The sequence below is a fragment of the Lissotriton vulgaris genome, chromosome 5 (assembly GCF_964263255.1).
Source record: "Lissotriton vulgaris chromosome 5, aLisVul1.2, whole genome shotgun sequence".
Taxonomy (NCBI): domain Eukaryota; kingdom Metazoa; phylum Chordata; class Amphibia; order Caudata; family Salamandridae; genus Lissotriton; species Lissotriton vulgaris.
The window spans coordinates 1147724394-1147751587 of record NC_141693.1 but is presented as its reverse complement, the minus strand read 5'-3'; the positions used below and the strand labels follow the sequence as shown (position 1 = coordinate 1147751587).

At 49.0% G+C, this 27194-nt stretch overlaps 1 protein-coding gene across 1 annotated transcript in view; it reads right to left on the bottom strand.

Moving 5' to 3' along the window:
• Positions 1–1544: 1544 nt before the first annotated feature.
• Positions 1545–27194, bottom strand: part of CCDC172 (coiled-coil domain containing 172) — a 651707-nt gene continuing 626057 nt past the window's right edge. The window contains exons 6-7 of the mRNA XM_086919595.1: positions 1696–1798; positions 1545–1551 (exon numbers count right to left, since the gene is read on the bottom strand). Of these exons, the coding sequence (XP_086775721.1) occupies positions 1545–1551; positions 1696–1798 (110 nt within the window). The remainder of the gene's footprint in view (positions 1552–1695; positions 1799–27194) is intronic.

Genomic DNA, 27194 nt, shown 5'->3' with positions numbered 1-27194 from the left:
TTTTCACTTAATCTATACTATAAGATTGCATTCTGGTAAAACAAGCTGCTTTACACTTCTTCTGGACTAACCCTGAAGGCTGCTCTCCACAGCTACTATTTAGAGAGCTTTCTAAGGTTGTCTAATACCTCTTAAATCACCATAAGGGTTGTCTGGACTGGTGCAAGGCGCCCACTTACATTAGTGGACATCATATACCAGGCCAGCCTCTCACACAACGCCCAATCATCACTCAATCCAGACCTGTCATATGAATAAGGCACTGGCTCTGATATGGGAGTCTGCCCCCCCCCCCCCCCCCCCCCCCGGCGGCGCTAGAACCACCGGCGGACAATGTATGTCCGGCTCTGCATCGAAGTCAGAAATGATGATGGGGTTTTACAACCGCTGGGCATCGGTAGCGCCGGGGGTGGCAGGTACGAAAGCGGGCACTGGAGAAGGTCGACGTCCTGTGCTGCTTGGGATCAGTCAATGGATCCTTGGGCCTGACTGGCGCATAGGGCGAACCTGCCAGCGGAAGACCAGTAGGGGTCTCTTCCGGTACCCTTGAGGCCCAAGGGCACTCCAGGGGTCGGGACACCCAAAGATTAGGTACATGGCCTTATACAATTTAAGTTAAGCATGGGTCACTCCGGGTCCCAGAAATTCACCTGGAGGCTTGGGGCAGCCCCGGTGCAGGCTCCACCACAGAGCTATACCTGAAGTGCGCAAGCCCCCATGACTCATCCGAAGACATGTGTTGTGAAGTCAAAGACCTCTTCAACTTATTTTTCTTCTCATGGGACTTACCTTACTTCTCCGACAACTTAGTGTGTGATGATGATCGCAGAGTCTGGCATCGCAAAGGATATCGGGGGCTTTCTCATGACCAATACCTGGAGAGTCGCAGAGTCGATCAGCGGCTGGCAGTGAGGAGCTTGTGGTAGCGCTCCCTCAGCCCCTTATGGTGCATGGTGCAGCAGTCCTTGCATGTCTTGGCGTTGTGATCTCACTCACAAAACCGAAGACAAGGCATGCAGGCACTGCCTGGTTCAAAAACTGCCTTTCTGGTGAGCATCCTGCACACCAGGAGACAAAGTCTAAAAAGATCTTCAATAATAGATAAAAAAAGGTCAGTCAAAAAGTAAGTGGCCCTTTTCTGGATGTGCGCTAAGTGGCACGGAAAGAAAAAAGTTAATGTCAGCGCTCTGGGGTAGTGCCTACTTTGGCACTATGTATGTCACTTTCAGCATGAACGACACCAACAACACCCCGCAGAGTCAAATGATGCCATATACCGGCGCGCAGGCACTGCTCACCTAATGTCTCTGGATCCAGTATGATGCCTTGAGGATATTCTACGGTAAGGAATCTGCAGGTAAAAGTCTCTATAAGATGAACAGTTTTCATATGCGACAGTGGAAAAGCTAATTACCGGGCATGGCGTCAATAATTAATATGAACATATCACTAATATCCATCCCAGTAGTGAATATTGCAAGATCATCTGACTGTATGGCTTTCAACTTGGTTCAGAAAAATTTCATATAAAATAACTACTTTTCTCATCTTCTGCATGTAGAGCAAACACATAAGGTTAAAAAAATATGTTTGCTCTGTTCCATTACTGCTTTAATAGATACCTAAAGAGACATTTAATTAGATGGCTTTTACTGCAACTGAACTAATTGATAGGTAGCAGAATTTCATTCTTACCTTAAACACTCTGGATCGGACTGTGGCTTTTGATTCATTTTTAACTTCTCCGCTTCAAGACATTTTGTAGTCATTACTGCTGCTTTTAACTCATCTTCAATACCTGAACAAAAGCAAATCTTTAATGTCCAAGCAGGACCCATTTCAAGCCCTTGGTCCACAATTCCTTTAGACTCACACACTTTTCTAAGTAAAGTTCTAATAAAAAGGAACATAGATTACAAAACAAGAGCTAACATTTTAAAAGCCAAATACATGTACACCAAATGCTTCACCTTCTAACATGCCTGTGAACTCTGTCACCTTGCTCTAGCTTCCACTTTTTAGATGTAATGATACAACTGAAGATAGATATGGTGTGCATGTTGTATTCATGTGGAGAAAGGGCTGACTAAATATTACAAGGACTAGCATCATTAGTATGTGGCCTTTATGCTTATAGGTAAATTATAGTTCTAATAAATGAAGACTCATGGTAGGATTGGAAAGTAAGATCTTTTAAAAATGTAAGCAATCATTGTAAGAGCCACAATAGAGCTTTGCTAAAGTGAGCATTAGTTATCATGCTTTTGTCTACAGAGTAATACTTTCTGAATGCATCTGCAGCAGTCTGGGAAGTTGCCTTGCAACTGAGATCAATGGAAAGGTTTGCTCAAAGGTGACACATGCTGACCTAACCAGGACAGCAAGGGAAAATGTTGGAGAGGAACCTTGCAGCAATCTGAATTACAATACACCACCCAATAAGAAACACATTTTGGGTGGATTGTTTCCCAGATAGCTGGCACCATAGGTGGCAACCTGATAGTGGACACAATGACTTTGATCGTATTCATATGAATTTTAAGGTAACCTACACGATCCAGAGCATAAAGAATACTCCCAGCATAAAGGATGGGTATGGTGAAAACAGTATATTCTCCAGTACGACAGAAAATGTCCACAGGGCCTTGGATAGGAACAGCAAATGATTTTGAAGAACCTGTTCTTAGGCTCAACTAATGAGTTAAAGAAGATAATGCCTGAAGCTGGTTGCCTCTGCAAACAGAGATATTTGCAACAAGAAACACAACTTTCTACATTTCCCTTTCAATATCACTGAGGCCACTAAAGGCAGATAAGTCAAAATTGAAAACGCTACAATAGATGAAGCATTTGAACTGGAAGAAAGAAACTCAACCACCAATTGCTGCCACATAGGAGCTCCAGGCCATTACCTTAATTCTGACCTAGTTCTATGGGAGAAAACACAGGGTTAATCATCTAAAGCAACAAAGAGTGGGCTGGCATCCTTTGCTATTACACAGTTACAAAGCCAACCATCTTGTATTGGACTTGATTATATTTTGTCCTTGCAGACTGTAGAGCACGCTGTGTCCCAAGTCACCAGCCTTGGACCTTTACTCAGTAAAATTATCCAGTCTCGGGATGGTTAACATAAAACTATTTTTTTAAGTTAAGGTAATCATTATTGTACAGTTAATAAAAACCATTACAAAACCAGCAATGATAAAAACAATTATAAATATCTATAGCAGCGTGGGGAATAATACTCGTGGTAAATTATTTAAAAAACTTCAATTTGACGATACTAAAAATTAAACTTTAAAAAGTAGTTAGGAAGAAATGTTCGTCCACCGCTGAGGCACTTTTGTGTTCCTCATGGGGAGTTTCTTAAGGTTGACCAGACCTACTTTCCCATTCTGAGTGCATTGCAGTCCACATTCCATATAGGAGGCAAGATGTTCTTTTCCCCGTATGCTTGTACTTTATAGTGATCTGTCCTTGTTTGTTCCTGTGAGATAGGCAATCCTCTGTATAATCCGAGTGTTTTAGCTCTGGGGATATGGACTATGCGCTGTCTTTAACTGTTTATTCTTTCTTTTTGTTGATTTGGGCTTCTGCGGCTTCGATATATTTTACCAGTCGACAAGCCATTTGGACTTCGTCACCTGAGAAGCAGGCCAGGACAGCTTGCCTGCAGGATCTGATGCCTTTTTTGTTAAATAGTGGTCTCAAAAGGTTCCTGCGGTCTTGCTGCAGCTCCTTGCAGATGGTGATGAGGTGTAAGATGTTATCCTCATCATTCCCGCACAGGCGGCATTTTGCTGGTTTTGGAGGACACATCCAGGGGTCTGCTGAGGGCAATACTCCTAGCCGATATTTTAGAAATGACTCTTTTGTTTTTTTGGTAAAGCTGGTCAGAAGAAATATTTGCGGTGTAAGTTTATTGTAAGTTTGGACAGTTAGCCAACTGTGTGCTCACTCCGTCAGTGAAGCTTTATCCTGTAAGAGAGATTCTATCCTGACAATGTTGTTCACTGCTTTTTTGAAGCCTGCCAGATTCCCTTGTAGATCCCACAGTTGTAGCACCCCCAGTTGTTTTATTGCGTCCTCCAGAAAAAGCCTTGCTGGGCTGTTGTCTTTACTTTGTAGATCTTTCCAGAGAAGTGCATTAAGGGTATTTGCCTCTCCCCTGCTGATTTTATACCAACTTTTAAGGTATACTCCTTTGCGTGCCAGCTCTTCTTTTACCAACCAAAATTCGAGTCGAATTTACGCTGGTGAAGTGTACCTCGGGAGGCCAAAAATCATGCACATTGCTCTTGTTATTGCTCCGTCTACTGTTTTGGTGTCCCTGCCTCTCATTGCTTCGCTTCCATAGGTAATAGATGGAATTCGTTTGGCTTGGATCAGATTTATTAGTGGGGCGAGATTTGGCCCAGCAATCTTGTTTTTTAAAAATTTCTTAGAGATACAGCTGTCATTAGACCTCTTTTTTTTATTTCCTCGCGTTGTGGTATAAAGCTGCCCCTGTGGTCTATGGTTACTCCCAGATATCTGTATTTATTTGTGACATCCAGTTTCCTTGTGTCCAGGTACCAACTTGGTGTTGATTTCTTTTTGCAATAATTAAGGTACATGACTCTTGTTTTGTCGTGATTGATGCTGAGTTTATTTGTTTTGGAGTATTGTGAGGTGATGTCAAGGAGCCGCTGTAGGCCTATCGGGTTCCGGCTAATTAGCACCAGGTCATCCGCATAGAATAGATTGGACAGCTGGATGCCCCCTAATTTAGGTGCATGGGAGTTATTTTCGTTTAGTATGATTCATAAATCGGCCATAAAAAGATTAAATAGAGTTGGCGCTCGCACGCATCCTTGCTTTACTCCTGTGCTGGTTGAGATTTTCTTAGTTAAGAAGTCCCCTGCTTCCAATTTAACCTGGACCCAGGTATCGCTGTGCAAGAGGATTAGTTGGTTCAGCAGTGTTGGTGGGATTTTCATTCTCTTTAGTTTTTGCCACAACAAGTTTCTGTTTGCGTGGTCGAAGGCGGAGCTATAATCGATGTAGCACAGGTATAGTGGTTGTTTTGCCTCTAGCGCGGAGTCAGTCAGAAGTGATATGGCTAGTATATTAGTGGTCTTCCCCATATTTTTCCTGAAACCGGTTTGATTAAACGGGATTGCTAATGTTTCTTCCGTCCACGATATTAGCTCCTGGAGTAGGAGGCCAGCGTAAAATTTTGCCTCGTTATCAAGTAAGGCTATGAGGCGATAGCTTCTTGGGTCGTTTGTCTCCTGGGTCGTTTGTCTAATTTTTTTTAAATATTGGGGAGATAATTACCCCCCCTCCATGATCGTGGGATTGTTGAGGTCTGCCATATTTTTTCGAACATTGGTTTAAAAACGACGGCCCAGTATTCTGGCTCTTGTTTGAATACGATTGGAGGTATGCCGTTTGGGCCTGGGGCTCCCTCTCTTCTCCCTTTCGCAATTCAATTACATATTTGTGAGTTCGTAATTAATAGTTCCTCGTAACTTACAGAGGCTTCTTTATGTATGAACTTCTGTTCTTTGCAGCTGATTTTAGCATTACATGATTCTTTCCGCAGTTCTTGGGCATCATTAAAGTGTGGCATCGTGTAGGAGTTTTCCCCAAAAGGCCTCGTCAGCACCTTTTTTTAATTGCCATATTAGTTTCTTGCGGTTATCTTTTAACTGTCTCAGCGCTTGACAGGCGGTAGGGTCTATTCTTACTCTTCGCAGAGTGCTGTTAATCTGCGTCTTCAACCTTTTTAGCCGGAATCGTTTTTGAAATTATGATGGCTCTTATATTTCACGGCGTTGCCCTTTCCATCTGGCCTTATATGTCTGTTTTTTTCGGCTTGGTCTCTCAGATTTTTTGTAAAAGCCTCCCAGCATATGATTAGGTTTGAGGATGCGGATTGCGCCTCTTCTAAAGCTCGTTTCGCTTGCAATAAGAGGTTTTGTGGGTCGCTGGTTTTGCACTTTATCGGTCTTTCATTTGTTGCGAAGTCTAAGCCTAGTTTGCTGGCACCTGGAGGGCTTAGTATTATCGGTGCATCAATCATAGTTTCCTGGGGGAGGTGATCGCTGTGGTCCATCGTGCAGATATGAAAATCTCTTACCCTTTGATAAAGGCTGCGAGAGAAGAATGTGAAATGGATTGTGGAGCTTGCCGTAGTACTGTGAAATGTTGCGGATTGTGGTCGGTCGCCTGGAAATCTGCATTTGAGTGCTCTGAAGCCCAGCTCTTCTAGTTTGGCCAACAGGCTTCTAGCTGTTTTCATGATTCTGCCTCCCGAGGTGCTGTCTTGATGGTTTTGCTTCCAAGCAAACGGGTCCTCGTCGCCGGTGCTTTTGGGGACAGAAATGCTGAGCATATTTAAGTTGAAGTCCCCTGTGATGATTAAGCTGTTCGTTTTCTCGGTTTTTATTAATTTTACAAGTTCTTCCTTCAGCTGTTGTGCTCCCTTGATTTTCTCCCTAGGATGCAAATAGAGGTTTATTAGGGTTATGTCTTCTTTTTTGTTCTGCTCGTGGAATGACAGTCGCAGTACTTGCATTGCATTTGGGGGGGGGGCTAGCTTGTAAGCCAATGGTACTGCTTCAGCAATCGATTGTAACGCGCAATATGTGGCAAGACCTTGTGGCCAAACGGTGAGCTCTGTGTAGACGGCAGAAAGTTCAGGTTGTATCCCGACAGCGCTGGAGGAGAGTCGGACCAGGTTTCTTGCAGTGAAATGATGACAAATCTTTGCAAGTAGATGTTTAAATCTGCGTCCGAGAATTTATCTCCTAGGCCATTGGTGTTCTAAGAGCATAAGCTGAGGGTACTGAGTGTATTTGTTGTTTTTACGTTACTTTGTCATTGATTTGTAACCTTAACATTTAGAGTTCTTGAAAGCCATCTCCAATTTTGCGAGGGCCAGATATTCTCTTGTCGGACTGTTCTCGATGGACTAAGTTCTCAGGGGTTTTGCTTCTTGCCCCTCTTAGAACTGTGTACCGATGTGGCTGTTCATTTGTTTTTTTCCTTTGTTGGCTGTCAAGTGATAAAGGATCTGGGTATCCTGGTTTAAAGAAAGGCTGGAGTTTTATTCCCCAGGATTCAAACTTTTCTTTTTCTTTTAACGTCTCTCCTGGAATTCTGCATTGGGCCATACTGTTTTTGTTGATTCTACTCCTAGGTGTCCCGAGGGTTTTATAAATTCTACCGATTCCAGGTCACTGGATGATATATTTTTGAGGCTAGCTATGGTTTTCCGTAGCCATAATATGTTCCCCCTGTTTAGGGTGTCTATTGGGCCCCTTGATTGGTATTTCGGGTGGAAGATTATTGAAGTCATACCAGTTTGCCCCCTATCCTGTGTCCGACTGCTATCAATATTATTAATTAGATCTTCCCCTCGGCCGTGATGTTCCTCGATTCCTGCAGCGTATCGTTTATCGATCATTTCACTACTTTTCGTTAGTTTTTGTTTGGGGGTACTTGCTGTAGTTGTTGCGGCCCGTTGAAGCCTTTTTCCTCGGGGTTGTATGTCTTTCTTTGTCGGGTGAGGGTTTTTAATTGGACGTCAATCTTGGGGTAGAGTCCTTTTGAGGTTTTTCCTATCTGTTGAGTTTGTAGCTTCTTGTGGATTATGCACCCTTTCTGTGCCGTCTCTTGTAGCATTCTGCCTTGCTTGTGGTAAGTTCGGTGTTGCTTTCCCGCTTTTGGGGGGCGGGCTAATGATAGGCCTTCTTTCTAGTGAAGGATATCTTTCAGGTTTTTTCCCCCTATTTGATTTTAATTTTTGGAGGTAATGCACTCAGAATCTGAAGCGTCTCTCATCTTAGTCAGCCTGTCTTGTGGTGTATTTGGTGTCGCTTTCTCAATAGTAGAGTCCTTGCACCATGCTATTACCGCTGTTGTTTTCTTTTGGTTTCTTACCTTCCTTTTCTGTTTACTTCCCATTTTTCCTTGTTGGAAGTGTGTCAAAGCTCCACCTTTTTGACAGCTTTTTCAGGTTGCGCTATGTTCTCTGTTGGAGGAGTTTGGGGTCCTTCATGTTGTTGTCTATTGTTAGCCGGTAAGTCCTTGTCATCTACTTTTTCCCTGGACGGGAGCATGTCTAAGATTGTCTTTAGATTCTCCTGGATTGGTGGCTGTAATCCAACTTGCGAGGGCAATGCCGTTTTGCATCTCTTATCGACGGAGTTGCTCGGGCAGTTGTTTTTAACTGCATCCCTGATGTCAGAGAGGAGGTTATCCATTGCTGTTGGTAGTGTTACCAGTTTGTCCACAATTGTAATGCAAGAGCAGTTAGATTGTATTAATTGTGTCTCGGCTTGCACCCTTTTTACCATGCTATTCAGCTCTGCTAACTTGCCATCAATATTGGCAACAAATATTGACAGGGAATTGAGGACAGAAAGTTGTAGATCCATCTTATCAGACTGATATTGAATGGCATTTACCAATAGTTGCATTGTGTGCAGAAGGGTTTCCCAGATGTCTTCCTTTGCATTTGGTGTTTCCTTCCCCATGTTTTCGCTGACACTCTCTCCTGGCAATTCCCTCTTCGAAGCCGCTGGGTAAGATGCTACCAGTTCTTCCCACTTTTCCGGGGTGAGGTACGAGGTTTCAAAGTCGTTTATCCGTGGTGATGTAAGTCCTGTGTTAGATTGTATGTTAGATAGAGTAAATAGGCTTGGGTCACTCTTGGGGCACCCCCTTGCTTAACGCGATCCTGTTGTTTCTCAGGTTTGTCGAGTTTCTCGCGTTGTGGGTCATTAGATTGAAGGGAGCACTGTCCCTGGACTCTTACTTTCTGTATAGTTGTGGTGTTTGATTGCCCAGCTGCGTCTGAGTCTGCCCTTGTTATGGATTCTCTCGTATCCCTGGGTTCAGGCCTTGCTAGCCTGTCCTCTGGCATTGTCACTGTAAGTTTGCAAGTTATTGTTTCTGTTTGTGATATTGAGTCTGCGTACTGCGTGGGTTTTCTCTTCTGCGCGTCACCCTGCAAGGATAAGTCCTGGGGCCCCCAGTTTGCTGCCCTGTCTGGACCACCATGTCCCTCAGAGTTTCCCAGTGAACCTTGCCTTCTTTCCTTAGTTACTGGGGATTCAAAGTATTCTTCCTCAGTATAATTGTGGTAATTATTGTATCTCGCTATGCTTGTAGAGGTTGTGGGACTCCTCTCCCTGCTGGCTGTTGATGAAAGGTTAAGGTTTGGAGTCACATTTTGGCCCACTGTTGTGTATTCCCTTGTGTGGTCTTGCTCAATGCCGGCTGTGGTTGTTTTTAGGTCTCGCGACCTATCAATGCGCGCAAGCGCATTGAGCGGAGCGAGAATTCAAGTGCTCAAAATACTCGTGAAACCAAGGGTTTAGTTCGTGCGGTTTTCTTTGAGTTCACGTGAATCACGTGACCAAACAAGCATGCGCATCAGCCTCCCTCCCTCCCTCCTAATTGCATTTTTTCACGGCCGTACAGCACATCAAAGGGCTTCTCCCAGCGTGTGCTGTGCGGCTTCTCCTCCCCTAATTATTCATGGCTGGCCGGTGGCCGGCCGTACTTTCAGTTTCCCGGCCGCTCTTGTTTTGCATGTTTTGTATGCATGTAGAACACGCCTATTATGGTAGATTTCTATTATTTTGCTCTTCTCAAGTACTTTCTACACCACATTCACCTCATTCAAAATGCTCCTTTTAAAAAAAAAAAAAACAGCTTTGTATGCATCTCTGGATCCTTAGACACAGCGTTCCTTCTAACGTTTGCAGCCGGGTCTTTAGTTCTGCACAGCATGGAAATCTGTGTTTTATAATACCCATCTAAGGTCCCTCAGTTTAATTGCTCTCGTCCAGGCAGATGCTCTTTCTCCTTCCTCCCAGCCACCCACTAGAACGCCCTTCCGTTGGACATTCATGCTCACCCTAGCAGTCATCGCTTTAGATAACGTTTGAAAACCTGGATATTCTTTTAAGTCTGCTTCTTTCTCTAGCTTTCCCTGGTACGAGACGTGAGATTGTATTACCTTATTGGAAGATAATAAAAGGTATATGTTTCTATGAGTAGAGGTACCCCGATAGAACAGTTAGAGGTTGTCACTCACTGCCAGGCGTTGGAGCTGGTTCACTGATAACACACTGCAGCCAATCGTAAAGCTTCTTGCTTGTGCCGCCCGAAAGCTTCTGAAAGCTGTGAACGAACACAACTGTTACCTTAGGATTGCACAGAATCTCTTTTACCCACCTTTTCAGTATAACTGGTTGTACTTGGGTCTGCCCACTCCTCTCTTTGTCCCTGAGCCTGTTCTGATTGATTCCACGGAGGCCCCTTATTTGATTCTCCTCTGGTTGCCGGTGCGTCCGCCTCTGCACTGTGTTCCCTGTTTATGGGGTCAGCTTGGTTCTTTTCCTCCTTCGCCTGTAGTTCCTGCTTTGAGGGAGTTGTCCTGTTTGTTTTCATTGTTTGGAGTGGTGTTGGTAGATCGCCTGTATTTGCGCTATTTAAATAGAGGGCCATACTGGCATCTTTGATGAATGAAAATGTTGTGTAAATTTTTGGTTGAAAGCCAGGTTTGCTCCCTGGGGGGCTGTTTAAGCACTCACGCGCTTTAATGTCTTTGTGACTAGTGTGCAGGGGGGAAATCAGGGAAAGTTCTTCTTCCTCGTCTCCATAGTGCTTACCTGCACTCTAATTGGTGATTGCCACCGCTGTTTTGGCGGGTCAGTAGCTGGTCGTCCCGTTTGTTGGCCATTTTGGGGGTAGCTGGGGATGTTTGCGGCCATCTTGTTGAGCGCTCTAGTGCTCAGTTGGGCACACGAGCTCCCTACTAAAGACGAGATCATTTGACAGGTCGGCCTTGGACAAGGCTTATCTGCATCACGCTGCGCTCTTCAGGCTCATAGCGCTGCAGCGTGTAGTACTGTGAAGGCGTTCGCGCTTTTTTAATTATCATTCCCGTTTTGCGTATTTTGGTTTCCAAAATTGTGTTTTTAGCCCCTGTTTTTAAATCGCACCATAGCGCTTACCTGCACTCTAATTGGTGATTGCCACCGCTGTTTTGGCGGGTCAGTAGCTGTTCTTCCCGTTTGTTGGCCATTTTGGGGGTAGCTGGGGACGTTTGCGGCCATCTTGTTGAGCGCTCTAGTGCTCAGTTGGGCACACGAGCTCCCTACTTAATTCCGCCATGGAGACGCGCAGCGGTGACGAGCAGCAGGCGCGCCGTAATCGCGCCGGAGTCGAGCCAGAGTCCTGCCCGTCTGCGCCCGTCAGCACTAAGGAGGCGCTGAACGCTGGGGAGGACTCTGTCTCTTCTACGCTTAGTGGAGGTATGTATTCAAGGAAGGAACTGTTGAGTATCTGGCATATGCTTCCACATTGTGCTGTTGATTCTATAGATCCTCTCTCCGGTCCTTTCCAGTGTGTGTGTCATAACATCTCACTTATTAAGCCAGCCCCCATCGTAGCTTCTATTGATTCTCCCCCGATTGTAGCTCCACACACTATCTCCTCTACCCCTAAAGATCTTGTTATCTGGAACCTTAATGTTAGGTCTTTGCCCAAGCACCATTCTGAGATTCATGACCTTATCACGGAGGAGACTCCGGATATCTTCTTCATGACGGAAACTTGGTTACAGGACGATGCCATGGCTGTAGTAAATCTTGCTCTGCCTGCAGAATACTCTATTTATACTCACAATCGTAACTCTAGAGGGGGGGATCGCCGTGATTGTTAAGTCCTGTTATCCGTGTATCTGGAAGGTACAGAATGTGGATGGCTGTGAAAGTGCGTATTTCCGCATAACAGTCAGCCACCACTTTACTTTGTCCGGACTTTTGATCTATCGACCTCCTGGCAATGATACTGCCTTTAGAAGGTCTCTCCCCGAAATAGTGGGCTCGCTTGCAATGGGCTCTGCGAATTTCTGTGTTATTGGAGACCTCAATCTCCACTTTGATCTCTGCCAGAATTCGACTATAAGTAGCACTCTTGCAGACTTAGAGGCACTGCAGCTTAGTCAGCTGTTCATTCATCCCACGCATGTGAGTGGTCACATATTAGATCCTATCTTTACGAACCTGACTGGGGCAAAGGTGTTGCAGCCAAGCCCAGTGGCATGGTCCGACCACTTCCTCGTGAAACTGCACATTACTATCAAGGATCTGCCTTTTAAACCTCTAGACAGAGTTGTTTTAAAGCGCCCCTGGAAAAAACTTAAGTTAGAAGTTTTCCATCGTCTGCTTGAGGAAATCCCGCCGGGTCAGATCACTGATGTCGAATCGGGGTATGATCTACTCTGTGATTGGATCACTGGGGCCCTTGATTCTTTGATTCCTGCTACCTGGAGTAGAGTTCGTTCTCTGGAACCTAGTCCATGGTACGATGGTACTCTTTTGCTTTTAAAGAAAGCTTGTGGGGGCGTGGCCAAGATGGCGGCGAGAGCAGTCGAGTGACTCCGTAGCTCCCGCCGACAGCCGAATTCTAGCACCGGTTCCGACGTGCCGGGACCCGTGACACAGGGTCCCTGAGCTGTCGGAACCGCAGCAAGCACCAGTGACGCCAGAAAACCCACTGGGGCGCGGTGACAGCGCGTGGGGACGGCGAATTGCTTCAGCCGCGGAGACCGCGGACCGCCCCTCCCCCCGCAGCGCTGCAGTTTGGCTGGATCGGGGACACGGACCCCTGGCAGCTCCGCGGCGGCGGGTTAGTCGACCTTGGCGGCCCGACCCGGAGAGCTCCCAGCGCACTAGCGAGTGGGGAGGGTCGTCTGCACCCCAGAGGCCGTGTGGAGCCCAACCCCCGAGTCGCCGTGGAGGCAGCTGGGCCTACATCGAAGCAGCAGCAGGTGGCAGTGTACTGCAGGCCCCGAGTGGCGGCCTCTGACGTGGGCTGTGCCCCGACCCCCCAGGACCCACGAATGCATGCGGGGGTGCCCTGTCCTGGCGCCCGGGAGAGGAGAAGACGAGCGGTGTGCCTGGCGGGGGAGGCCCGCAGTGCGCGGTGAGTGGTGCGCTTCGCCACCGACCGGTCGAGGGCATTGCAGTTCCTGGGGCCTGGAAGGAGGTGGCACGGAGGGCGCCCGAGATTAGTCTGGACTGGCAGTGAGGTGCAGGACGCGCTTGGTGGGAGACCCCGGCACTGGCACCAGAGACGCGGCGCTAAGGCCGGAGAGGAGGTCTTCCCGTGGCAGACTTCAGGGCCCACCCCCAGCAGGGACCTGCGGGGCCACGTGGCGTCTTGCCAGCCTGGGGCCCGACGAGTTGTGAGTCGGCCTTGGAGATCGGCGGAGAGTGGGGACCCCAGCGAAGGCCAGTGGACGCACAGAGGCTCCCATTCCCGGACGTCACCAACCCGTGAAAGCAAGGTACGGCGCGCTGGGGCTGAGAGGTGGTGGTGCACGGCTGGAGGTCGGATCGGACTCGTGGCGGAGTGCCGCTACATAGAACAGTGTGCTGCGGGGAGGCAGTTGTGCGCGGGCACAGGAGGGAGCGCCTAAGCCCGGCGAGGTTCACGATCACCCAACAGAAGTATCGCAGGGTCAGATACACCGGACCGCATATTAGGTCTCGGAGCACCGGCTGGTCCGACAAATAGGCGGGAGAGATGTCCGTGGGCAGACCGCCCAGGTGTAAGACTGTGAAAGAGATGTTCGCCAAGTCACAATCCCCCCCACAGAAAGGCGCAACGACTCAGGCCCGAAGATGATGGAGCAGGCCTCGGACGCTGGCACAGAGCCCATAACGAAGGCCTTTCTGGAATCCCTCTTCGCTTCTCTGCGTGATGACATCCAGACCTTTAAGACGGAGTTTGCCAACGAACTCCGAGAAGTGCGGCGCGAGATGGATGGCATAGGGGAAAGAGTGGCGGACCTGGAGGCTAAAAGCGATGAGCGGGATACAGAACTTTCCACCCAACAACAGGAAATTATCCGGCTACACGATCAGCACGTAGACCTGCAACTTCACCTGGAAGATCTGGAAAATCGCTCTAGGCGCCATAACATTCGAATTCGTAATGTGGCTCGCCAGACGCTACTCAGGATGTGTTTTGCTACGCCAGGGAGCTCTTTAACCATGTCCTGGAGCGGCCATTGGACTCCCCTCTGCAGCTAGACAGGGCTCACAGGACCGGCCCGCCCCGCGCGTCGACGGCACCCCCCCCAGACATCTTGGTGTGCGTCCAGGACTATCGTACCAAAGAGGAGATACTGCAGAAAGCACGCCGGAATCACCCGATCTCGTTCCAGGGCACGTCCCCGCTACTTTTTCAGGACTTGGCAGCGCTTACACTGCACAAGCGGAGGCTCTTCAAGCCGGTTACACAACATCTACAGCAACATAACATCCCATACAGCTGGGGCCACCCCTTCCGCCTCATCTTCAAAGTGGGAAACAAGCAGCACCAACTCCGCTCGGTCTCTGAGGCCTGCACTTTGCTGGGTATAGAAGCACCTACGGACAAGGCTGAAGCCCAAGGATCTGCTCCGGAGACGGAGGGGCGAAGGGCGCAATGGACTCAACAGCGCAGGAGGAGGCGAGTCAAGAAACCCCCGGCAACCGAAATCGAGGCAGGACAGCGCGCGGCAGTGGAGGCAGTAGCTACAGACAGCAGTGCAGGCCCCACGGGCTGAAAGTCCCAATAGCCCCGAGTGACTGAATGGTACGCACTGGCCGCATGGCCGTTGGCGGGAGGATGCTCCCGGACAGACTAGTAAGACTACCTTACTTTCCCTTTTCTTTTTCCTATTCATCCCTGGATGAGAGACAATGACAAGTTACAGTTGGGGGGAATGGGGGAGGAAAGTTTCAGTCGGGTGAGTTTCTCAGTGTTGGGTGGGGGGTGGGGGATGGGGTGGGAATGTGTTTCATGGTCCGATGGTGGTGTGGTTTGTCTACCTCTCTGGGGAGGGGTTGGTGGAGGATGGATGAGGTGGGTTGGTCCCCCGGATGGGACGCTGTGGACGCTACTTTGATGGCTACCTGTTGGAAATTTTTCCCCTGAATGGCCCCAGTTGACTTTGTGGTTCTTACCCTAAACGTGAGGGGGCTGAATAACCTGGTGAAACAAAAAGCAGTCCTACTGCTCTTAGAGCAGTCCAAGGCAGACATTTGCCTCCTACAGGAGACACACCTTCTTGCGAGAGACTGTCACCGCCTCCAATCTAGCAAGTTTCCTTTGCAGTTCTTTTCCTCATGCACAGAGAAGAAGGCGGGGGTGGCAATCCTGGTGGCTCGCAAATTTAAGGGAAAGGTGCTGGGTAAGATAGCGGATATTAAGGGTAGGCTGCTGGTTTATAGGTTTGCACTGGGAGACCTGACATACACGATCGGCTCGATATACGGGCCCAATGAAGGCCAGGTAAAGTTTCTGCACAAGGCGCTCACAGAGGCCACTGACACCATGGACCGTCACCTTTTGCTGGGGGGGGGGGCCTGAACTTGGTTTTCGATAACCTACAGGATAGGTCCTGTCAGCGATCTAGTCAGGTGGGTGCTTTGTCAGCAGCGGGCCTGGCCCGACTGAAAGACCTGGGGCTAGTGGACACTTGGCGCGAGCTTCATCCAGGGGTGACTGACTACACGCACTTCTCAGCGGCACATAAAACTTATGCGCAACTAGACTACCTGCTTGCCTCCACAGCTGCGCAGACGCTCGTCACCAGTGCGGAAATCGGTACTGCGTCCCTCTCGAAACACGCCCCTGTTACGGTCTCTCTCACTGGGCCGACGGGCCCGAGGGTGAGGAGGGAGTGGCGACTAAGGGACTCGTTGCTCTCCAACAAAGGGGCGGTCTCCAAGATTCAAGGAGCCATAAATGACTACTTGTCCCATAACAGTAACAAGGACACTAATCTGGCTACTCAATGGGCGGCGCTCAAGGCTGTATTGCGGGGTGAATTTATCTCGATCTCCACTGCGGAGAATGTAGAACGTCAGGTCAAGAGAGATGAGCTAACCCAGAAGACAAGGGAACTGGAACAAATGCATAGAAGGACAGGTGCCCCGAGGATTTGGCGCCAACTGAAGGCTGCTCGTCAGCAGCTGGCGGCGCTGGACATGGATAGGGCAGAGTATGCTGCCCTAAGGTTGAAACATGCATTCTATACAGGTGGAGACAGGTGCGGGCGACTGCTGGCACATAAGCTGCGCACAGTCACCCAGAAACGGGAGGTCAAGGAACTGAAGGGGAGAGATGGTACCCGTGTCACCGTAGACCGGGCGATAGCAGGTGCTTTTCGCGACTTCTATGCTTCCCTGTATGAGGCGGCTCCACCCGACCCGGAGGCGGAAATGGCCTTCTTGGAGTCAATCCCGTTACCGTCCCTCACTCCAGAGCAATCTAAGGGGTTGGAGCAGGATATTCGTGTAGAAGAAGTTATCTCGGCGATTTCCCGCCTGAAACTCGGCAAGGCACCGGGACCTAACAGCTTCCCGGCGGCCTTCTATAAAACCTTTTGTGCCCAATTGGCGCCGCTGCTGGCCACCCTCTTTACTTCATTCGCGGAGGACGGGGGGATCCCTGGGGAACTACACGAGGCATCCATTGCGGTCATACCCAAGCCAGGCAAGGACCTCACTGACTGCGGGGCATACGGGCCCATTTCCCTCCTGAATGTGGACCTCAAGCTTTATACCGGGATCCTCGCCTCCAGACTGGGCCCTTGCATGGGTGGTCTCATCCAGCCAGATCAGTCGGGCTTCATACCGGAGCGCCAAACCTCCGATAACACTAAACGAGCCCTTCACCTCATTGAGAAAGCATCCCGCACGCAGGGCGAGTACATGATGTTGGCCATCGATGCGGAGAAGGCCTTTGACAGGGTGCATTGGCCCTACCTTGAGAAGGTGTTAGTGAAGGCCGGACTAGGGACCAAGTTCCGGACCAGAGTGATGACCGCAACGGTCAGGGTTAATGGCTTATCCTCCCCCCGATTCCAGATCGAACGAGGCACCAGGCAGGGGTGCCCACTATCCCCTCTACTATTCGCCCTTTATATGGAGCCGCTAGCACAGTTGCTCCGAACGGACCCGGAGGTCAAGGGGATCAAATTTGGAGCGGACGAGCATGTCGTAAGTCTCTACGCTGATGACGTCTTGCTGTCCTTTGCCGAACCCCGGAGTTCTCTCCCCGCCTGCATGGTTGACCTAGAGAGGTTTGGCTACGTATTTGGCTTTAAAGTCAACATGACAAAGTCTGTGGCCCTTGATCTGTCTTTGTCCTCAAACACGCGCTCTGAGCTACAGGGTAAGTTCCCTTTGCAGTGGGCAACTGATGCAATTCCGTATCTTGGCATCAAACTTTCTTCCTCCTTACAGACCACGGTGGAAGTCAACTACACTCACCTACGGCGGACGGTCAGACGGGAGTTGGGACAGTGGAAACATCACCCGCTGTCATGGCTGGGCAGAGTGGCAGCGATCAAAATGACTGTTCTCCCCCAGATACTCTACATCTTTCGCACTATCCCCATCGCTCCCCCCAAAGGCTGGATCAAACTGATGCAATCGGAGCTCTCACAATTCATATGGAATGGTAGGAAGCCACGCCTGAAAGCCCAGATTGCGATGCTTGCCCCAGAGCAAGGAGGGATTGGGATCCCGAACCTGGCCGCATACTTTCAGGCGGCGCAGCTACGTTACATGGCGGAATGGGTCCAATGGGAGTCAGGGAAGCACTGGTTGTTCCAGGACCAAGCGGTTGCTGGACGGACATTGCAAGAGATCCCGTTCATGCACAAGGTTCATAGGCCCTACAACCTTTACGCGTCCTTCATCACTCGCGTCCCGCTGGAGATTTGGGATCGGGTTGGGGTTGCACTCGGCTTCACCACCTTGCCGTCACCACTTACCCCCATCCTTGATAACCCTGACTTTCAACCGGGGTTGGACGGGAAGGCCTTCGAACGCTGGAAACCGGCTGGTTGCCGCGCCCTTAGCCATGTGTATGGTCCCGAAGGTATAGTTCCCTTTTCGCAGCTCCGCCAGGAATTCGGCCTCCCTGAATCCGAGAGGCACCGCTACTTCCAGGTTAGTCACTGGGCTCTTAGCGCGGCGGTGAGACCGGAGGCAGACAGGCGGCTGACGGATTTCGAACCCTGGTTGATCACGCGCAAGTCTGACAAGCAACTGATCTCTGACCTGTACAAAATGCTCACACACCACCATAGGTATGCTTACAGCGCGAGCAGGGTACGCTGGGAGAGAGAACTGGGGAGGTCCTTCACACACAAGGAGTGGGAAGGGATCTATTATAGAGCGCGACATTCAGCTTACCATATGGAGCTCACAGACACTCTCACGAAGGTGGTGACCTATTGGTACTACACGCCGGAGCGGCTGTACGAGATGGACAGTAGCAAGGACCCCTTATGCTGGTGGGGATGCGGGCAACTGGGTACCCTCACACACGTACTCTGGGAGTGTAGACTGGTGCAGGAATATTGGCGTCAAGTATTGGATGACGTCGACACCCACTTTGACACCGAAATCCCACGCTTCCCTTCATACGTCATTCTAGGGCTCCCCAACGCACTGACCTACCCCTTACGATCACGACGGGGACGCTTGATGGCCATAGCAATAGGCTCGGCGCTGCAGAATATCCTGGCACATTGGCGCTCGGCCACTACTCCCACGCACCAGGGCTGGCTCCACCGACTATGGATGGTCTTGGGTATGGAAAGGCTTTCTCTGAATAGAGCGGGGGAAGGGGCGAAGTATGCCGAACTTTGGCAGCCGATTCTGGCCCTTCTGTCCTCGGAGTTTGTGGAGGTAACATGCCCGAGATATCTTAGATTGTTGAGGCTGACAGAGACAGACCGGGAGGGAAAGGACACCAAATCTGTCTGTTAGGTTGTTAGACGAGGCTGTAACACTAATTGGAACGAGACCATGGACCAAGGGGGAGGGTGAGGGAGGGTATGGGGGGCCAGGAATGTTGGGGGGCAGGTTCACGGGGCTTGGGGGAATCGGGGAGGGGGAGGGTTTGGTTTCTTGAGTTTTGGGAGGGGGTTGGGGGTTTGTTGTTTAAGGAGTGTGTCGACCACCGGAGTTATACGGCTCTTCGGGCGGGCTCCGAGCCGCTAAGGCGAAAGGGGTTTAGGTCTACTGAGGGAACAGCAGCGGTCACGACAAAGTACTGTCCCGATTAAATGGAAGCAGGCGGTGGTCACCCCCATCCACAAGAAGCCTACACTGGATCCCCTCAAGTTGCAAAACTATCGCCTGATCTCACTCCTTCCTTGGGCTGCGAAAGTAGCCGAGGCTCATGTCAATGTTCTCCTCTCTGAGCGTCTCCAAAGGGCTAACATTCTAGACCCTTCACAGAATGGTTTTCGTGCCGGCCACAGCACTGAGACTGCCCTTCTCTCATTGACGAAACACCAGCTGGCCGTGCTCGATTCCGGTCATACAGCGGCACTGGTATTACTCGACCTCAGTGCCGCGTTCGACACGGTCTCGCATTCGATATTGTTGCAACGTCTAAAAGAAGCTGGTGTCTCTGGCATGGAACTAAAATGGTTCCAGTCTTTCTTGACAGATTGTTCATTCCGGGTCGCCACTCCGCCTTTTGAGTCCAAATTCTATCCGTTAGAAATGGGAGTGCCTCAGGGGTCGGCATTAAGTCCCACACTATTCAATCTTTATGTACACCCGCTGGCTGCGGTCGCCAAGCAGTGGGATATGACCATCGTCTCCTACGCTGACGATACGCAGCTGGCGGTTGTTCTGAGTGGGAAGCCCGACCTTGGTGCCCCCAGGTTCAGAGCGGGTCTCCTGGCGGTAGCCGGCTGGATGACAGCCAACTGTCTTCAGCTGAATGCTAAGAAGATTGAGATACTGGATGTTGGTAAGCATAGCAGCATGTGGAGTGATGAGTGGTGGCCTCCAGAGTTAGGTGTTACGCCTACTCCGGTATCGGAGGTAAAAAACTTAGAGGTTTGGTTAGACTCTGCCCTTAGTTTCTGTGCCCATACAAAAAAAGTTGCAGCTACTTGCTTTAGGATCCTTCGAGGACTGAGACCCATTTTGAAGTTCTTTGACGCCCCTACTAGGCAGCTGATCATACAGGCCACTATTCTGTCTCGGCTCGATTACGCCAGTTCGCTCCTGTTAGGGGTGAACCAGGAGGAAATCGCCCGGATGCAGCGCGTTCAGAATGCTGCGGCCAGGGCCCTGGTGGGGTTACCGAGGTTTAGCTCTGTGAGTGCAACTATTCGGTCTCTTCACTGGCTGCCTATGGCGCAAAGGATTGACTTTAAAACTCTCTGTCTTTCCTTTAAGATCCTGAAGATGTCCTCTCCTCAGATTCTTGAGAATCTTCTCATTCCCTATGTTCCTTCTCGCTCCCTGAGATCTGCCTGTCAAAATATGATGGTAGTGCCTCGGTTTAAGCTGTGTAGAGCTGGAGGGAGGTCCTTCCGGGTTATGGCTGCTAAACTCTGGAACTCTCTTCCGCCCCACATCCGTGCACTTGATGACCTGCTCGTATTTAGGAGGGCCATTAAAACGTACTTGTTCCCTAGTGTTTCTTAGTCTCTCTCCCTTTCTTGCTTTGGTCCTGCAATTTGTGTGGTGTTATGTGTTCATTTGCCTGTTCAAAAAAGCCGGGACGCCCTTTGCTGGGGCAGCTGTGCGCTATAAAAATCTGTATAACATAACATAACATAACATAACATAACATAACATAACATAACATAACATTCTTTCCCTTCTCCTTCCCATTTCCTTAATTTCTGACATCCATTAGATCCCATCTGAGGCTTTTCTTTGCTTTCTTTAATCTTTTAGGGGGGTTGGTAGGTGCCGTATAGTTCCTTGGCTTCCCCGACCTCATTTCACAATTTTTTATTTCTTTGATCTTTTTATATCCTTTATCTCCTTTGCCTTGGAGTTAATGGGAATGGGAATTTTAATTGCTGATCTAACTTACTGGGTTACTGGGCTGCCAGCAGATCAGCAGGTCGTGCAGGTAGCACCGATCACACACCTGCTCTGGGTTTAGCTCTTACAGGTCGCAGCCCGCCACAGCCTTCCCTGTGTTCACTGGTCACTGAAGCGACGGCGTGTGATGGGACACTCTCTGAGACACTCGGCCCGCCCGCTGGTAGCTCGTAGCCCGTTACTCGCTACCTCTACCGCTTTTTCCAGCGCCAAAACCTCCAGGGGCCTCCAGAGGACCTCCGGGATGGCTGATTAGTGGCGTAAGGGTGCGGAGTCGGGGGCAAGGGCAGATGTTGAGACTCAAACGCTGCTAGAGACCCCCACTTGCCCCACCCTCTGTAGTCTCCCGCGTTACCTGTATCAAGTAGCCAGGTGTCCCCAGATGACAGTTAGCCGAGATGCTGCCAGGTGAAAGAGTAGTAATAGCCAAGCGAAGATCCTTGAAAGCCTTTGAAAACCCAGGGCACGCTCATGACCCCCTTGTAATGCCTGCGGCCTCTCGTTTCAAAGCTGCAGTTTTTCCAGGTTTCTCAGGCTCAGCCCTGGGTCCTCGTTGTTTTCGCCCTTCTCGCCTTCTCTGAGGCTCTCTCATGACTCCACACCGATGCCGCAGCTTCTGGCCCCGCCGTCTTTTTAAGCACCCTTTGTGGCTTAACTCTCCCGTCTCCTCTCCCAATTTCCGTGGGGAGAGCAAAGCGAGGGTGGGCGCTGCAGGAGGGGCTGCGGGTGGGTTGATTTTAGATTTTTTGATTTTAGGCTGATTATGTTGGTTAGGTTGATTTTTAGTTGGGCGACTGGCAGGGACGGCAGGAACAGCAGAAATGCAGAAACGCGCCTCTCACCAGCTCATCAGCTCGCCGGCTCCTGCAGCTCGCAGCAGGATGTAGCTCGATGTAGCAAGGCAATGTAGCAAGGCGGGGCCGCAGCTGTGGAGCTGTGTGGCAGGTGAGCAGCGGACAGGCTCAAGCTCAGGTTCCCTTCGCTCTCACCACTTGCCCCCGTCGCTTTAACCTTGCTGTCCCGTCTCCTCCTCTTGCTGCTCCTCACTCTCGGGAGCCGACGGACACCAGGTGCCGCACCGGTGCAGGCTCAGGGCTCGTTTTTTCGGCTCGGACTCAGGCACCTCTTGCCTGCCTCCAAGCTCTGTCGCTTCTTACACTTACACTCTCATACTGCTCAATAGCGCCACCATGTGCAGAGGTCGCATCGCTTACCGTTTTCTATCCAGCCTGGATCTGGTCATAAAACTATTTATAGATGGATCAAGTCTGGAAGCAAATGGTTCACTTGCAAACTTAGAAAATGGGTGAATGTCTCCCCTGACAATTAAATTGGGAATTAAAAATAAAGAATAGATGGTCATTCTCAATCATTTCAAACGAAATGCATCACCATTAATTTATTACATATGGGGTGACCATTGTATACAAACAGATGCGCATGGTTTGCGAAAAGATCTAGTTTTGGGTTCCACTAATGGCTCCATAACAGTACCCCAGTGTAAGTTACCCTTATAAAATGTCTAAATTCATAATGGATGACACCACAGTGGACAGCATCAACCACTATTACATTGTCCAGTCCCTCAGGTAAACAGCCAATTAGCAGAGCTTGAACATCAAGATTTACTGTGATCTGTGGGGATCAACACTCTTTGGCCACACAAGACGGTACCATTAATGCAGAGGAGGAATAGTGCTGGGGATAAGAGTTCATATGCCTAATAAAGATACATAACTTCATTTCAGCCATCTTCAGCATCATCTCTGGTGGCCTTCATTTTAGGATCAGGTGAAGTGAAAGGATGACCCACCTAGAACTGACTTCAATAACATAAATAAACATCTGTGGGACAGAGAACATGGAAGGCTTTGTAACTGTCTCCTGATCCCAGAGAGGATTGGGATGCATCTGTGTCCTTCCTATCATCAGAAAGGCCACGTGTAACATTTGGATACTGGAGGATATTAGATTCTATGAAGTTGAAGAAATAGAAACCTTCTCAGGGGTTCACTGATACACTTGGTCCTTTGAACTAACAAAGAAGAAATTGGCACGAAAGCTGTAATATAAAAACAATGCATTTATTACCTTCACATGAGGGAGATTGCGTCACACAGTACCCTCAGGTCACTGTAGGAGGCATTCTAAGGAGTACAGAGAACAGGGGCCTTATATATGCATATGTTACATTGTCAGCATAAAACCAAGGGGAGGTCCTGGCACATACAAGCATGGTTATTGACTAATATGGGTATAGAAAATTTGCTTGCTCAACAAAGTGGGGGGGGGGAGACTAAACTGAACACATCAGTAAGACTAGCCTGACAGTTCTATACTAGGAGCAGGTGCATTCTTCCAGCTAGGCCTTTCTGAGCATGTGCAGGGCTCTGGAAGAGGGAGCAAGCATATGGCTAACTAAAATGGTTACCAAGAATAAAATGGCTTTCAGCTCATGCTAACAGCGATTCCTGCAATCTTTAACAAAGTGAAAGGTTTGGCATTTTACTGCACCCAAGTTTCACCAATGGCCAGGACCTAGACGACAAGCACTGACAAACCAGACCATTATGATGGGTGAGGATGGAAATTACCACATTGAAACAGAAGCAGAACTTGGTTCAGGGAGTGTTGGCCAGAGGAGCTCTGTCAGGCACAATGATATGGGAATTTTTTAATTATCTATTATAGTAAAGAATTATTTCGGCCAGAAGGCCATAAAAGTACAGAATAAAATCGTAATACACATTCTTTCCATCAAATAAAAAAGCAGACCATAAAATCACCATATAGAACAGTAAAAAAAAAGCAAAAAAATGCCCATATAAACTGCTTTAAATAAGCAGGAAAAGTAAGCAATCACATAAAGTGCATAATATTGAAACATCGTAAATCAGTTAGGATCTATAGACTCCTGGCTTGTTGTACAAGATATTTGAGAACTAATAATTAATTGAAAAAAACAAGGAAAGTTCTTTACTTGAATTGGCCTTTAATAAACATGCAGCAGGTAGGGATCAGAGCTTCTGCTAAATAACTAGGTCAAAGTTCTCACAAAAAGTGCATTAACTAGTCAAAATAGATTAACAATGTAATAAAGCGCATTAAAAAGGGACATCAGGATACAATCCGGCTTCCCAAAGGAATTTCTAAGTATGAATTGGTGAAAGTCTAGAGCATGTAGACCAAGCCACAAACAGGTATCTACTGATCGTAAACACTATATTCCTAGAGGATTCACAGATATAGATCCAGTGGGCTGTCAGAAATCTGTCAAGGCCCAGGTTAAGACACAGAGGACAATCCATTTGGTGTCTAGGGCCGGCATAATAATAATAAACACATTCATAGAGCGCAATGTTACACTACACCCTAACCTAACCCGATAAGACTATCCCCAGGGGAAGAGATACGTTTTCAGATTTTTCCGGAAGATATATTCCGAGCCCTCCAGCCGGAGGCTCACGGGGAGCTTATTCCATTGCTGTGCAGCCGAAAAGTGAAAAGAGCGGCCGCCCATCCATCCTAGCTCTCTTAATGGCAGGGACCCGCACCGGGCCCGTCTCCTGTGATCTAAGTTGGTGTGGTGGGGAGTAGAATGTAAGTAAATCAGACAAATAGGATGGACACGTCCCCTGAATGATACGATGGCAGATGCACAGTCCCTTAATCAGGACTCTCTCCCTTATCTGCAGCCAGATCAGGGAAGGCAAAGCCATCTTCGAGAAGGCCCTCCTTGGAAGCATAAGAACCAGCCTAGAAGCCGCATTCTGCATGATTTGGAGTCTTTGCATGCATTTACCCGTGGCTCTCAGATACAGTATATTACTATAATCAAGGCGCAATGTTACCACGGCATGCACCATGGTCTTTCTGGCTGCAGTGGACAGCATATCCATGGTTTTCCGAAAGGCCCCTCAGGACTCCGAAACAAGCACCTGCAACCCGCCTGGTATGATACTCGAAGAAGAGCTTCGTGTCCAGCCAAACCCCCAAGTTCTTTGCCCAATCGCAGGGCATAGAGGTGGGCCCCAGACTCTGGGGCCACCATGCCGATGACCACACTGACGGGGCTCTCCCCATCACAAGCACCTCGGTCTTACTGCCATTCAATTTCAGGCAGTTATTAGCCATCCATGATGCAAGATCTTGCTTGCATGCCACGAAATTAAAGGCAGCCGTATCCTGCGCCTGTATCAAGGAGACCACCAGTTGAGTGACATCGGCATAGGACACAACCCTGATCCCAAACCATCTGCTGTCTCCGCTAAAGGTGTTACATAGAGATTGAACAGGGTTGGGCTCAGGGTTGATCCCTGCGGCACTCCTTGTTTCAACTTGATGACCTTGGAGTAGTGAAAGCCCTGCCTCACTTGAAAAATGTGCTCGGACATTTCATCCAGCTCAGTGCACTCCCTGTCACCCCTCCTTCCCTCAGACACTGCACCAAAGTATGGTGGGCAACAGTGTCAAAGGCGGCACTTAAATCAATCAGGATTAAGGCCACCGTTTGCCCCTCGTCCACGTATTTCCTGATGGTTTCAGTGGCAAGTATGAGTGCTGATTCTGTTGAGTGGAGTGACCGAAACCCAGACTGCGAGGGATGCAGAAGATGCTATTTCCCAATATTCCCAGTAAGTTGCGTATTTACCACCTTCTCCGCAACCTTTGCGAAGTAATGGAGTAGAGAGATTGTGCGCAGATTATCAAGTTGAATGTGCGGTTTCTTGGGTTGCAGAAGGACTACTGCTTCCTTCCATATAGCTGGCACTGTCCCTGTCATGAAAGATAATTCCAATAGGTGTCTAATGCATGGCTCAAGAGTTACAATACTCCCTGCACATTAGGGGAAGCAGGGTCTCTTGGTAAGCCTGACTTTACACTCATACAGATTTTCGTTAACAGCTCTGGAGGGGGAACGATAAATCCGTAAATACATTCCACACTCACTTTCAAACTGCAACGTCAGGGAGGACGCAGGTTTGCGACCCTTGCCTCCAGACTCTGGAATTCCCTTCCTTTGGGGATCCGCTCCTGCACCGACCTCTTAATGTTTAGGAAACTACTTAAGAACTGGCTTTTTCTTCTGGCCTAGGCATAACCCCCCTTTCCACCTGGGTCCCTGCTAGTCAGCGCCATGAAACCTCTGGGTGTACATGAGCTATATAAAAGGCTATTAACATAACATAACATAACATTCCATCTCTAGAACGTTTCCTGCTTCCCCAGGGATCTCATGGCCGACTCGAGCAGAGTCTGGGAAGGTGGAGTACATTTTCTCCACCTTATCTGCAAAGAAATCCGCCACACGATTGCATGATTCCTCTGAGCCAGTTGCTGGCACTGCCGTTGTTGCTAGCGATGTTATTTCTTTGTAGACCCTAAACAACTCCCTTGCTGAATTCTCCGCCGCCCCAATTCTTTCCTGGCAATATGATGCCTTTTCCCTCCTAACCTGGTCCGAAAAGTCTTTCCTCCACCGCCTTTCTAGACGTTTACAGTCTGCTTTAGCAGTTCTCAAGGCGGTGTTATACCAGGGAGCAGATTTTTGTACTCTCCCCGGCATTTGATGTGTCCAGGGAGCGGTGCTATCCAATGCCTCCGTAATGCGGCTGTCCAAGTTTTCGCATGAGCTTTCAACATCTATGCACCCTGGCAGCCCACCCAGAGAGAGCACTGTTAAACTTCTCCTGAGAGAAACCAGCCCACTTCCTGAGAGAAACCAGCCCACTTCCGGTGTGCTGTTGCCCTCTTGAAATTCTCCTGCACCTTTACCCTCGGCAACATTAGCCCAAAAGGGACCAGGAAATGGTCTGACCATGGAACAGGAAGAGGTGGGTTCACAGCTATGGCCTCCCAGTTAGCAAAAATGGGGTCAGTAGATGGCCCAGTTGGTGTGTGGGGGAATCAGATTTTAATGTAAATTGTAGGGCAGCCAGTTCTTGACACAGCTCCCCTGCCCCCACATTCTTTGCATCATTCAAATGAAAATTAAAATCACCAAGCACTAAGAGTTTTTCATGTCGCAGCGCTGGTTGCGTGAGACATTCTATCAGGCTAGGGGAAAAGCGAGTAGGGGTCCAGGCGGTCTGTAGATCAGGAGCCCTTTCAAGATGTAGTTTGTAGCCACCCTAATTGTAAAAAAAACAGCCTTACTATCAGCAATCATGACCGGCTCTAGGGAGCATTGGATGGTGTGTTTAAATATGATCGCCACCCCACCCCCACTGCCAGAACCCCTATCTATCCTGGTGATCG